Raw genomic sequence first — 14,476 nt, forward strand, 5'->3', positions numbered from 1 at the left:
CAATAGTAGAAGCTTATTTGTTTTAGTAAGTAGAGCTGAAGCATATTCTCATAATCTACTTACACAAGATGGTGTCCTTTCTAAGTGAAGGGTGACTGCAGCTCCTGGAAAAGTACTGGATCCTTTTATATTCTGGTAGCATCCACAGTGTAGTAGGCATTGTCCGCAAACACAGGTACTCCCTGCCTTGATCTTTGGCTGAAGTCCTGCAATCAGATGCATATATGTGGACACTGGGAACCCTGCAGAGATCCACTGACTTCAGTGAGGCTCCACCTGGCGATAAGGGTCCTTCTGTATGGATCCAGTTGCAGGATTGGAGCATGAGCCAACAAGCAACGTACAAGGAGAAGGGGAACCAATCAAAATATGTGCAAATTTTATATGGATTGTAATCATTGTTCAGTGTGTGTGAGGTTTCTCCCTGTGCCTCACCCACAGCGATGCCAGTCGGGCACAGCTCTGAGCTTGAGCGCCTGGCTCTGTGGTTCAAGCTGTGGAAAGTCTCTCACTTTCAGCTTTTGAGGTCCCGGGCACGGTAGCTGTCACACTATCTTTACATTTGTTTTACATATTTCTTCGGCCTTGGAGTTTAGACTATGGGCTGGGAAGGCTGTATATGAAATCATCCATCTGTGATTTGCTCTTCCCCCTTCCGGGATTTCGAGTCCTTCAGCAACATGCCACTTTTACCCCCTAGGAAATAAAGTGAAGAGATGGATCTTGCTCAGGTACCTGAACGAGTTGGGATTGGAGGCCCCTGATAGGGTGAAGGGAGCTCATTGGCCCTGTTTCAAGCTCCCGGGAGCCTATTCCTCCAGCTTTCTTCTCTCCTTGCCCAGGCTGGGCTCTCCTTTTATACTGGCAACGTCTAACCCATTTCTCTGTGGAATTCTAGCCTCAATTTCACCTAGTCCATGGGCTCAGAGGACAATCGTTAATTTCAAATGTGCCCAGATAACTTCCCCCACCTGCCATCTTCGGTGGGGAATGTGAATGGTGTCTTAATCAGCACTTCCATGGGGCTTAATTCCCATTCTTCTCTAGTCCCTCAGGAGGCTGCAGAGCGGGCAACGTGTACTTTGTCCAAGAGCCTGTAGAAATAGAGCACAGCATTCTGTCTAATCAAATATGATCATCAATTACCTCCCCACCTTTCAGGTTTCCTTGCACAGAGGAGTAAAAGCCCTTGTGAGAAGAGCTTTGCAACCCCTGCTTCATCAAACTGTCAGCGACAGGACCATTAAAACAAAATAAACCCAGAAGCCAAATATTCTTTGCAGCCAGTAGTGGCATCCTCTTCAAGATTGCCTGAGTGAAATAAACCTGGGTTGGGGGAGGGATCGATTCCAGCCTTCCCTTTACTTTGTGATCAGCCGGGGAAGGAATGGGGGCTAGCTCCTCTGGGCGAGCTGTGCACCTGGCTGACCCCGGAAAGGCTACCTGCCAGCCGGCCGAACTTGGTAGGGCGATAGGATCGTTTTATTGGCAGGTGGCGGGGCAAGGCAGTGCTGCCACTTTTCTCCAGGAGAGCCCCTGTAGCCTGGATAAGGCGAGGACAGGTCAGAGTGACAGAAATTCATCTACACAAGTGGGGTGAGCTACGTGACCAGCCCCTGTCCCTTAGCTTTAGCGAGTGATTAGTGGTGGCCGGGCGTAGCCTAGATCCCTTTGCACGTCATCTGCCATGGGGGTAAAAGCTGGGGCTGATCTGCCTGACTCTTAATCTTCCTGCCTTAGTTTCCTGCCCCCGGTTACCTCTCCTCCCGGTAAGATGAGTTCGGGGAGAAATTAACAAACAAGTTGGCTCCCAGCCTGTTCCCAGGGAATCGAGTCCTTGCGAACAAAGGGGGGGAGGGGGAATGGTGGCTTGCGCGTTGAGGTTTATTATTATTGGGTGGGAGAGGGTGGCGGGGGGAGCAGACAAAATGCGGAGCCCCCTCCCTCCCCCGAGCCCAGTCTGTGTGTTTGGGAGGGAGACAGGCAGTCGTGGCACTTCCGTGTGAGATGTAGAAAGGAGAAGGGGTGGGGGGAGGAAGGTGGAGAAGACTAAGCAGCAGCCAGAGCATGTTCTCGATGCAACCGTTCCCTGCCCTGCCTCAGGAAGAAGAGCGTTACCGCCAGGTCCTCTCCACTGACCGGGTAAGGCAAGCGCAGCTCCCCGGCCACCCTACGCAGCTACCGCATGGGTCCGTCCCCTTGGCACCAGCGGTGGCCACAGGCTCCTGGCGTGCCCGGGGCTGCGTTCGTAGCCCATCGGGTCCCGATGTAGTCATCTCCACCTCCCGGATGAGTAAGTAAGCCCCAGAGCGGCTGCCAGCCAGGGGTGTCGGGCTGTGGCAGCCGGGGGTCCCGAGGACCGCGCCCAGAGGCGCGCAAGATGCGCAGCAGAAGGGGGACGAGAACACGGCGGTTCCGGCAGCGCTCTGCAGCGTAGCTGTCTGGGCAGCGCCTAGCGCTCTCCTCGCTGAGTCGCCCGCAGACTGGGGCGAGGGGCAGCAGGGTAGGAATCCACATGGTTCGGGTTAGAGGAACCCACGGTCCCAAGGAAACCAGCTCACGCCGATTTAGCTTTGCAGAAACGATCCCATTTAAAGGGGCCATAATTCCTTGGGGGCAGAAACCGGAGTGTCTCATTCCGGCCCGACGGGTGTGTTCGAGAAGCGCTCTGGGGAAAGGAGAAACTTCTTGAGCAGGTCCAGCCTGGTGGCCGAGCCGCTGCACCTTGCACAGCACGCGTAGCCGCCCTCTGCCTTTCCACCGCCCGCTTTATATTTTGTAAAGGGGCAATTAACTTTAGCTTACTTCAGACACTCGAGAAAGTTCAGCCCGTCACCGCCGAGACACCACAAGGGCACACCAACTTACAGCGGCGAATCATTGGCAAGGAGAAACCGCCCTGCTGCCCTTTAATGTAACCAGGGAACGTTTCGTTTCCTTTCACTGTCAAGGGAGGACGGTGTGTAATCAACAAATGCCGCCAGTGGTTCTGTCCCCAGCCTCGCTTAGCAATCAGGGAAGTGATCAAAATGAATGTGTTCCAATAGCCATGCCCTTTAGGGCTGAAATAAAATATCACCGCATCTGACTGGCCCCAGACAGGACTGACACCCTGGAGACAGGCGAGGGCTGAGCCCCCGAGTTGAACAGAAGTCCAGGGTAAGACTTGCCCTACAGAGGATAAATCCGCAGTCACCTTCCTGTGCCCAGCCCCGCCGCGGTCTGTTAGCGGCCCGGGCTCAAGGAGAGCAGCAAAGGGGGTTAATTTGGTTTTAATCGGATCCATTTGCGGCCGGTGATTGGCGAGAGCTGAGAAAAGTTATGCGGAGCGCAGCAGGTAACAAGTTCGCTCCGCGTGTCTGGCCATGTGTGCGCCGAGCAGCTGCTCTCCGGCGTTTGTGTTGCGCGCTGTCCCGAGTGAGTGTCAATGGGATTATTGCCCTTCCTCAAGGACTAGGCGGGGGGGAGGCAGAACTAGACAGCAGCACGGTCAGGGTTAGAGCGACACTTGTACTTTTCTTCCTGGCTGTCGCGGGGCAGCGTGCGGAGCCCATCTCGTGCGGGCTCGCCGAAGACGCAGGAGTGAAATGCAAGGCGGAAACGGGCAGTTAATCGCGCTCTGCGGGACAGCGCGGTTGTGATGAATCCAGACGGGAAGATGTGCCGAGTACGGGTGTTCCCAGTCCTCTAGGCACATTCCCTGGGCCGGAGAATGCTGGGGCCCTGGCTACGCTAGGAAAAAGAGAGACAAGGGGACAGCGATCACGTGTTAACTAACACGTTGTAAAATCCTACTGTAGACAGGGCAAAATCGTAGTGTTAACCCGCGGTCGCTCGCCCAGGTGCACCCTGGACCCCAGACGAGGGAAGCGGGCGCGTGTCGGAGCTATGGTCTCCTGCACCAGCCCCAGACTCGGGGTACAATGGGGTAGGGCGCGGGGAAGGAAGGGTCGCCAAGTCAGGGGCTGCTGGGCAGACTAAGGGGAAGTCGTGAACATAAACGTTTGAGCTTCCTAAAGAGCAGCAAGGGAGATGTATAAAGGGTTCCCGACTTGCCACACAGCTCAGCGGTAATATACCGCCACTGGGGCAATAGCTTGAACAGTGCGCGTGTGATGTACAGAGCCTTTCTCCCCACGGGGTGTTATAATGTCCTGCTCTAAGGAGAGGACCAGAACTCCCAGCGAAGGAATGAGCCCTTCTGGGGGGGTGGGGGGCAACATTTCAAAACTCACTTCTAGCTAAGTAGCTAATGGCTTCTTACACAATGTCTAGGAAGGAACCGCAAAACACCGACTTTACATTTTGGCGCTGTAGAGCAATAGCGTTTAGTACACTTGAAAAACTAACTAATTGAAAAATTATACACTGCATACAATAAAACACGAGAAACAATTAACACAGCCCATTATCTGAAACGTTTGTAAATATTGTCGTATATTATGTTGTCCCCATTCTCCACTTGATTTAAAATCCAGGTCCTTCAGTCACATCTCAGGGCAGAGCAGCCATAGATTCCAAGGCCAGAAGAGACCACTGGGATCATCCAGTCCAGTGGTTCTTACCCAGAGATCTTCCAGAGAGCACATCAACCCACCTAGATAGTTGCCTGGTTTTACAAGAGGCTACATGAAAAGCACTAGTGAAGTCAGTACAAACGACAATTTCATACAACTTGTTTATACTGCTCTATATACTATACCGGGGTGGCCAAACCGCAGCTCATGAGCAACATGTGGCTCTTTTACAGTTAAAATGCAGCTTCTGGAGCCCACCATGCCCCCCCTTTCTCTGCCTAATAGACTGGCAGGGAAGGGAGCTTGGGGCTTCTGGCCTCTGAGAGGGCTCAGGGCTTCAGCCCGGTGGGTGCGCCTGCTGGGGCCCTGAGCCTTGGCATGTGCCTCCTATAAAGCGGAAGCCTCAAACCATAGCACCCTGCTGCAGGGCAGAAGCCCCAGGCCCCAGCAGGTGAGCCCCACAGGACTGAAGCCCTGAGCCCCAGCAGGCATGCCCAGTTCTCCAGGTTATGAAAATTGTCGTATGCAGCTCAGAGGGTCAATAAGTTTGGCCGCCCCTGTACCACACACTGAAATGTACAATATTTATATTCCAATTGATTTATTTTATAATTATATGGTAAAAATGAGAAAGTAAACAATTTTTCAGTAATAGTGTGCTGAGACACTTTTTGCATTTTTATGTCTAATGTCCTTGTAAGCAAGTAGTTTTTAATTGAGGTGAAACTTGGGGGTATGCAAGACAAATCAGACTTCTGAAAGGGGTACAACAGTCTGGAAAGGTTGAGAGCCACTGATCTAGTCTAATGACAGGTTTCAGAGTAGCAGCTGTGTTAGTCTGTATTCGCAAAAAGAAAAGGAGTACTTGTGGCACCTTAGAGACTAACAAATTTATTTGAGCATAAGTTTTCGTGAGCTACAGCTCACTTCATCCGATGCATTCAGTGGAAAATACACTGGGGAGATTTATATACATAGAGAACATGAAACAATGGGTGTTACCATACACACTGTAAGGAGAGTGATCACTTAATGTGAGCTATTACCAGCAGGAGAGCTGTCAGGGGTGGGGGGTGGGGAACCTTTTGTAGTGATAATCAAGGTGGGCCATTTCCAGCAGTTGACAAGAACGTCTGAGGACTGGTGGCGGGTGGAATAAACATGGGGAAATAGTTTCACTTTGTGTAATGACCCATCCACTCCCAGTCTCTATTCAAGCCTAAATTAATTGTATCCAGTTTGCAAATTAATTTCAATCCTGTTGGTAATATCTCACTTTAAGTGATCACTCTAGTTACAGTGTGTATGGTAACACCCATTGTTTCATGTTCTCTATGTATATAAATCTCCCCACTGTATTTTCCACTGAATGCATCGGATGAAGTGAGCTGTAGCTCATGAAAGCTTATGCTCAAATAAATTTGTTAGTCTCTAAGGTGCCACAAGTACTCCTTTTCTTTTTGATCTAGTCTGACATTCTGGATAACAGAGGCCATAGAATTTCCCAGAAATAATTCCCAGAGCATATCTTTTAGAAAACACATCCAATCTTGATTTAAAAATTGCCAGTAATGGAGAATCCACCAGGATCTGTGGTAAGTTATTCCAATGGTTAATTACTCTCACTGATAAACATGTGTGCAGTTATTTCCAGTCTGATTTTGTCTAGCTTCATCTTCCAGCCACTGGATTGTGTTATACCTTTTTCTGCTAGACTGAACAGCCTATTATTAAATATCTGTTTCCCATACAGGTACTTATAGACTGAAATCAAGTCTGTCTATGCTGCAGTCCCAGGCTACCCTGGGACTTTGTTAAGCTACATAAATTGAACTCCTGGGTTCTATCACTATACTGCATGTTTTCCTTTCTTTTCTTTTTAAAACTATTCATTTATTTGGGAAGTTTTCACAGGTTTATAAAGCCTTGCCATATAAATATCAGAATCATAACAAACAGTTATGCTTTTGTTTAAAGAGACATTATACAGGAATACATAATACAGGAATAACAATAGTTAGCTTTTGTTTAAAGAGACATTATACAGGAATACATCATCAGATCTTTCTATTTAACAGGGTGTTACTATATTACAGATTGAGCATCATTACAACATCTATAATATGTAATTTCTAGTGATTTTATTAAGTGACATTTCAATATAAACATATTTAACATACCAGGCACATCTATCAAATATTAATATTAAAAAAATTGGACAGGTGTGCTGGGGCTTTTTTGCAGGTGAGTGTACTTTGTGTGAGTAATGAATAAAAGGTCTAAATATAAATATCTAAATATCAAACTGTCCTCTATTTTGGTGGGTACCTAATTGGTGTGTTGATTTTTCCATAAGCAAAACCTCTCATAATATTGAACCATTCCTTTATGGTGGGACTATTTTTTTCCCCAGAGAGAGGCTACCAATAGTCAAGCAGCTACTAGCATATGAGAGATTAATTCTTCATTTCCTCTTGTGTGACCATTTCCATTAGGAAGCCCCAGAAGGATTACCAAAGGATCATATGGTAATACGTTTCCAACAATTTGGGATATACTGTTATGAATTGCATCCCAGTACTTTCTAATGTCCAGGCATATCCACCATACATGCATAAAATCTCTTATTTCACCACAGTTTCTCTGACTTTTATCCACATTCAATCTATATATATTTTTTACCCTGACTGATGTGAGGTACCATTGAAACAATATCTTAAAGACATTTTCTTTTATTATTCTACAGATTGAGGTTGCTGGTCCTCTTTTCCAGGTCAAACCCTATTTCTCTGCGGTAATTTATCTATCCACATCCTTTTCCCAGTGTGTCATATATGGAGACTTTTTTGTTAGAAAAGCTGTCTGAAAAGACGGATATAAATTAATTTAATTAATAAATTATTTTGTTTTCAAATTGACCAGACACTGTCACTTCTACAGAAAGTTGAGAAACATAACTTTTGACCTGAAAGTACTGGTACCAGGGTAGAGTGGGCCAATTAAAGTTAGTTTTGATCTCTAAATAAATTAGAAAATTGTCTTTACTGAATAGCTGGCCAACCATGTGTATTCCATAGCTCTTCCAATGTGTGCAGCTTTCTGGTTCACAATTTGGGTTAAGATCTGGATTATTTGCAATGAGTGTCATTGGTGAGGGGAAAGAATTTATCTTATCTCTAGTTCTGTCCCAAACCCATAGATTACACTTTGCTAAAGGATGTGTGTAAATTTCTGGAGGGCACAATATTTTATTAATCCATGGTAGCCTAGCGATGTTTACACTGTTACAATTTTCTTGTCTAAAAAAGATCCAGTATTTGACTGGGTTAGAGCACCCCAACTCCACTACCGCTTTGAGCTGGCTGGCTTGATAGCACCACAGAATATTTGGAACAGCCAGTCTACCCCGTTTAACGGGTCTGTACAAAATAGCTGCACTCACGCTTGGTCTTCTCTTGTTCCATATAAATTCTAACAACATCCTCTGTATTCTTGCTAGGGTTTTATTGGGGATAATCACAGAAGGATTTTGAAACAAAAAATATTGGCAGAATATTCCTTTTGATTGTGGCTATCCTTCCCAACCAAGAAATTGCATACTTCTCCCAGCATTCAGATCTCGGCTCATTTGATGAAGTAGTAGTTTGATATTTAAATCATAGAGATCTTCTAGATTGTTTGAGATTTGAATTCCGAGGTATTGTAGTTGCTGCCTATTTGTACCCAAATGTTTTCTGGAGAAGTGACTTTTCAGAACCTGGCTTTTCAGAAATTTATAACTAGCATTTCAGGTTGGGCATAGTTTACTTTAAAACCAGATGCTTTCGCAAAGTCCTGGATTTCTTTAGCAACTAATTTTAGGGAAATATTTGGTGTAAATAGAAATAATATTATATCATCTACATATAGCATCATTTTCTGATGTATTTCTGTAAGCTTTATTCCTGTGATGGATTCATTGTTCCTTATCCTCTGTGCAAAAGGATTCATGGCCAGTGGGAAAAATAAAGGGGACAATTCAAATAGGAGAGGTTTGACCCTATTAACTCACACAGCTGCTTTTGGGCTCCTGTAAAGAGCAGTTATCCATTTCAGGAACTGGGGGGTCTAAATCTATATGGAACAGGCCTTGAAATGAACAGTTCCACTCTATTCTATCAACGGCTTTCTCTGCATCTAGTGATAACGTAAGAAATTGATCTTACTTTGATCTGGCATTATGGGTGATTCCAAGTACTCTCCAAATATTGTCTGACATTTGTCTATCCTTAATTAATCCACTTCGATCTGGATTTATAAAAGCTGAGAGCAAAGACTGTAATCAGCTAGCTAGTATTTTTGCTAAAATGTTCATGTCATGATTTAAAAGTGTTATGGGCCTATCGGAGCTGCCTAAGGTAAGGCCTTTTCCCATCTTTAGGGAGGACAACAACAACAGCTTCTTTCATTGGTTGTGGAAGTGCCTCCAGAACATATTCCTAACAGAATAGTATTGAAGGTATCTCTCAAAGGAGACACACTAATACTTCCTTAAATACCTTATCAAATTTAGCTGGAAAGACAGCAAGTCCTGGAGTTTTGCCACTTTTCATACTTGCTATTGTCTCTAGAATTTCTTCTGTTATTTCTTTATCTAAAGTTTCTTTATCAGTTTTGCTTATCTTTGGCAAGTCTTCTACTTCCAGATATTTTTGAATAACTTCAGAGCTTGCAGTATATGAGGTGTAGAGATTTTTATAATAAGCAGCAAAAGTTGCACTTATTGCATCAGGGTGTGTAACTATCTTTTGCTGATCATTTTTTATGAGTGGAATAATACATTGCTTTAGAATCCCTTTAAGTTTTTGAGCCAATACTCTATCACTTTTATTTTCATTTTCATAAAACTTCTGCTTTGTATATCCAAGGGCTTTTTCAGTAGCATCTCTCCTGCAACATATTCATCTTCCCTCTAATATTAGTTAATTGTTGGTATTTTTTTTAATCTGTGTTTTTGTGAATATCTTATAACTTTTTATCTCCTGTTCTAATTCTGTTTTTTCTTGAGCTCTTTCTTTTTTTCAGTTGAGAGGCATTGCTTGTCAACTGGCCCCTAAATACTGATTTACCTAATTCCCAGAAAAGACTTTTTTTTATATTGTCTGTATTATTTATTTGAAAGTTTTGAACAATGTCATCTTTAATTGCTGGAACCCGGTGATTGTCATGGAGAAGCAAGCAGTTCATTTTCCCCCCAAAAATTATCTTTAGAACCCAACCAATATTACTTCCAAGGGTGCATGATCTGACCACATCATGTTGCCAATTTCCACAGATCTTTTCTTTTTCATTAAGGATTTAGATATTAATATTAGGTCTATTCTAGCGTATAACTGATGAGGGTGTGAATAAAATGTGTAATCTTTTTCTCCTGGGTACAATTCTCTTCAGCAATCTGAGAGATCAAATTGTTGTCAAGAGAAGTCCATGCTTCATCTGCTTCCATATCCCCCTTTTCTTTTTTTATCAGATTTGTGCTGATCCAACTGAAGTCTCCTCCAAGTATAGTTTCCCCTTCCCCAAAGTGTTGCAGTGTTTTAAAGATGTCCTTAATATTTATTATTTATTTATTCTTGTTTACTTAGCTTTTGGTTGGGAGCATACACTAAGCCCAATGTTGTTATTAACCTAGCAATTGTGCTCTTCAACAATATAAATCGTCCCTCCTTCTCCTTAAATTGACCCTTAATTTGAAAAGGCACATGTGTAGCAAGTGTAATGCCCACTCCCCTTTTCTTTTTGCTGAAGCAAAAAAATGTGTGCTGAAACCAATTACTTTTCATGCTCATAATTTGTTCTTCCTGAAAATGGGTTTCTTGGAGTTGAATAATCTGAAAGTTTTTTAAAAATAAATTATACCTAGATTCCCCCCCTCTTTTAATGACATTATTTAGCCTTTTGACAAAGATGTCACTTTAAAAGGAATAACCATTGAAAGTAACTATTTAGCTTATTGAAAAACTTGAAATTATTGAGATTCTCTAGCTACCTGATGGCATGAACCCTTGTGTTGTCAATGTCTCTCTTGTTTTCAATTGTTGCATTCATGACTGTGTGCCTGAATATAGAATCATAGAATCATAGAATATCAGGGTTGGAAGGGACCTCAGGAGGTCATCTAGTCCAACCCCCTGCTCAAAGCAGGACCAATCCCCAACCAAATCATCCCAGCCAGGGCTTTGTCAAGCCTGACCTTAAAAACTTCCAAGGAAGGAGATTCTACCACCTCCCTAGGTAACGCATTCCAGTGTTTCACCACCCTCCTAGTGAAAAAGTTTTTCCTAATATCCAACCTAAACCTCCCCCACTGCAACTTGAGACCATTACTCCTTGTCCTGTCCTCTTCTACCACTGAGAATAGTCTAGAACCATCCTCTCTGGAACCACCTCTCAGGTAGTTGAAAGCAGCTATCAAATCCCCCCTCATTCTTCTCTTCTGCAGACTAAACAATCCCAGTTCCCTCAGCCTCTCCTCATAAGTCATGTGTTCCAGACCCCTAATCATTTTTGTTGCCCTTCGCTGGACTCTCTCCAATTTATCCATGTCCTTCTTGTAGTGTGGGGCCCAAAACTGGACACAGTACTCCAGATGAGGCCTCACCAATGTCGAATAGAGGGGAACGATCACGTCCCTCGATCTGCTCGCTATGCCCCTACTTATACATCCCAAAATGCCATTGGCCTTCTTGGCAACAAGGGCACACTGCTGACTCATATCCAGCTTCTCGTCCACTGTAACCCCTAGGTCCTTTTCCGCAGAACTGCTGCCTAGCCATTCGGTCCCTAGTCTGTAGCTGTGCATTGGGTTCTTCCGTCCTAAGTGCAGGACCCTGCACTTATCCTTATTGAACCTCATCAGGTTTCTTTTGGCCCAATCCTCCAATTTGTCTAGGTCCCACTGTATCCTATCCCTGCCCTCCAGCGTATCTACCACTCCTCCCAGTTTAGTATCATCCGCAAATTTGCTGAGAGTGCAATCCACACCATCCTCCAGATCATTTATGAAGATATTGAACAAAACCGGCCCCAGGACCGACCCCTGGGGCACTCCACTTGACACCGGCTACCAACTAGACATGGAGCCACTGATCACTACCCGTTGAGCCCGACAATCTAGCCAACTTTCTACCCACCTTATAGTGCATTCATCCAGCCCATACTTCTTTAACTTGCTGACAAGAATACTGTGGGAGACCGTGTCAAAAGCTTTGCTAAAGTCAAGAAACAATACATCCACTGCTTTCCCTTCATCCACAGAATCAGTAATCTCATCATAGAAGGCTATTAGATTAGTCAGGCATGACCTACCCTTGGTGAATCCATGCTGACTGTTCCTGATCACTTTTCTCTCGTGTAAGTGCTTCAGGATTGATTCCTTGAGGACCTGCTCCATGATTTTTCCGGGGACTGAGGTGAGGCTGACTGGCCTGTAGTTCCCAGGATCCTCCTTCTTCCCTTTTTTAAAGATTGGCACTACATTAGCCTTTTTCCAGTCATCTGGGACTTCCCCCGTTCGCCACGAGTTTCAAAGATAATGGCCAATGGCTCTGCAATCACATTCGCCAATTCCTTTAACTTTTCCTTTAACAATTTCCTATAACTTGTTTTCTGTTTGTAACCCCCTCCCTATCTCCCCAGTTCCCTCCCTTCTCCTGTGTTCCTCTTACTCTAACACCAAATCAATACTTAAAATGCTGCACTGGTGCAGCTGCACCAATGCATCTGTGCTGCTGTAGGTCTTTAATGAAGACTCTCTACACCAACGGGAGAGCTCTCTCCTGCCAGCCTACCACCTCCCCAAGAGGCTGTAGATATGTCAGTGGGAGAAACATGAGGACGAGGGGAAGTTAGGTCAGTATAGCTGTGTTGCTCAGGGGTGTGGATTTTTCACACCTCTCAGTGGCGTAGTTATACCGATATGTTTGTCGTGTAGACTAGACCTAAATCCAACCACAAATGAATTACCAACATAATATGTGAAATGAAACCCAAATGACTGTGTTTTGTGAATCCTAAACTCTCCCTAAGAACACTTGGCCTGCTTCTCTTGCAATCCAAATGAGGTGCAATTTCTACCTATGGGACCTTGCCCTTAGGGATGGATTACTGTCTGGTCATTTGAGTTATGAGAAAAATTTACAGAGAATCCCTAAAGGCTCCTCGCCATTCCCTCTCTGTTTTTTCTAGTCTCCTCCATCCTCTCCCCCTCCTCTGTTATCGTCCTTTATTTCCTCTATATTTTAAAATACAGAACACAGCTATTATTGATCACTGCAATTAAAGCAAATTTTATGCTATTTTCTTTATAACAGTAACATAGTTATTGTTCATCTGTTCACTCCTGGTGACTACCAGAAAGTCACTTCTGGTTGGTCTTTAGATTACTCATCGGGTATCCAAATTCTTTTGTTCAGCTTTACTTCTGCCATTGTCAATACAGTTGCTAGAGTCTTTTGTCTTTTCCTATCTTCTTTTTCCTGTATTTCACCATTTGCCAAGAGTTTTTCAGAAACTTATCTGGAGTTCTCCCTCTGGACAGTTATTTTGTACATCAGTGGTTTGGATTTCTATTCCAAGCCACTGGAGTATGTTTTTTTCCTTGCTTAAAGTCTCTTACTGTATAATACTGATTTTGGAAGCTGATTGAGAGTTTAAATGGGAATACCAATCTGTAGCAGATATCTGCCCAGCTGAGTGCTGCTGTAATTTCTCCCAGCTCTCTTCTCCTTTGTGAAGTTAGGACAGAGTGTTCATGGAAAAAAATTCAGCTTGTGGCCTTTGAGTATGAGCTCAGAGTGCTCTCTGGCTTTTTCATAATTAAATTTTTCTGATGATAATTAAGAAGTTTCACAATTAGGTCTCTGGGTTTTTATTACTGTATTATTATGAGGCCAAGGCAGGGGGAGTAGCGCCCTATGGGCTCTCTCTATTTTTACTTCTTCCAGGGAGCTCGGATGTTACAGCTGCACAATTAAAGTTTTTACAACCCAGATTGGGTTTTCTCCTTCAGCATTTCCAGGCAACCCCTTAATTCTGATGATGTGTCTTCTGAATCTGTTTTCTGTATAGTCCACTTTAAGATGCAGCTCTTTCTCCCTCTCTCTGCTCCATCAGTGTCATGCAGTACTGTGAGAAGTTTGGTCGTCAGGTCATCTCTCATGGCCTTAAGCTGAGCTATCATCTACAGAATGTTTGCTTTGTTAGCCATTTGATTTTCCTCAACCCTGGCACTTCTGCCTGATTTGGCTGCCATGTGTTCACATAAAGTGTGAGAGGTCTCTCCATGCTGTGAGCCAGAAACACTCATCTTGGTGAAGTACCTTTTTAAATGTTCAGATTTTCTTGGAGAATCCATTCTCTGTACTCCTGTGCTCTTGTTTTTGGCTATTTTTTTGGGAGGAGTACTTTAGTAGGTTTTGGAAGTCAATGGAGGCAGATTGCTTCAGGCACTCATGTTATTCCAGACTCTGCTAGTCTGCCGTTAGGCATGTTTTCTAATCCTTTAATCACTCTTGTGGCTCTTATCTGAACCCTGTCCAGTTTATCAACATCCTTCTTGAATTGTGGACACCAGAACTGAACACAGTATTTCAGCAGTGGCTGCCCAAGTGCCAGATAGAGAGGTAAAATAATCTCTCTACTACTACTTGAGATTCCTGTTTATGCTTCCAAGGATTGCAGTAACCCTTTTGTCCATAACATCGCACATATTCTGCTGATTAGCCACCACAACTCCCAATTTTTTTTGAGTCACTTCATCCCAGGATAGATTTGCCCATCCTGTAAGTATGGCCTTTATTCTCTGTTGCTAAATAGGTAACATTTACATTTAGCCATATTAAAATGCACAGTGTTTGCTTGCCCCATCTTACCAAGTGATCCAGATTGCTCTGTATTGGTGACTTGCCCTCTTCATTATT

At 44.2% G+C, this 14,476-nt stretch overlaps 1 protein-coding gene across 1 annotated transcript in view; it reads left to right on the plus strand.

Annotated features, from left to right (window-relative positions):
• Positions 1-1,912: 1,912 nt before the first annotated feature.
• Positions 1,913-14,476, plus strand: part of CORIN (corin, serine peptidase) — a 308,207-nt gene continuing 295,643 nt past the window's right edge. Inside the window, exon 1 of the mRNA XM_007071024.4 lies at positions 1,913-2,142. Within this exon, the coding sequence (XP_007071086.3) occupies positions 2,068-2,142 (75 nt within the window). The 5' untranslated portion in view covers positions 1,913-2,067. The remainder of the gene's footprint in view (positions 2,143-14,476) is intronic.

Source organism: Chelonia mydas, chromosome 4, assembly GCF_015237465.2.
Source record: "Chelonia mydas isolate rCheMyd1 chromosome 4, rCheMyd1.pri.v2, whole genome shotgun sequence".
Lineage (NCBI taxonomy): Eukaryota > Metazoa > Chordata > Testudines > Cheloniidae > Chelonia > Chelonia mydas.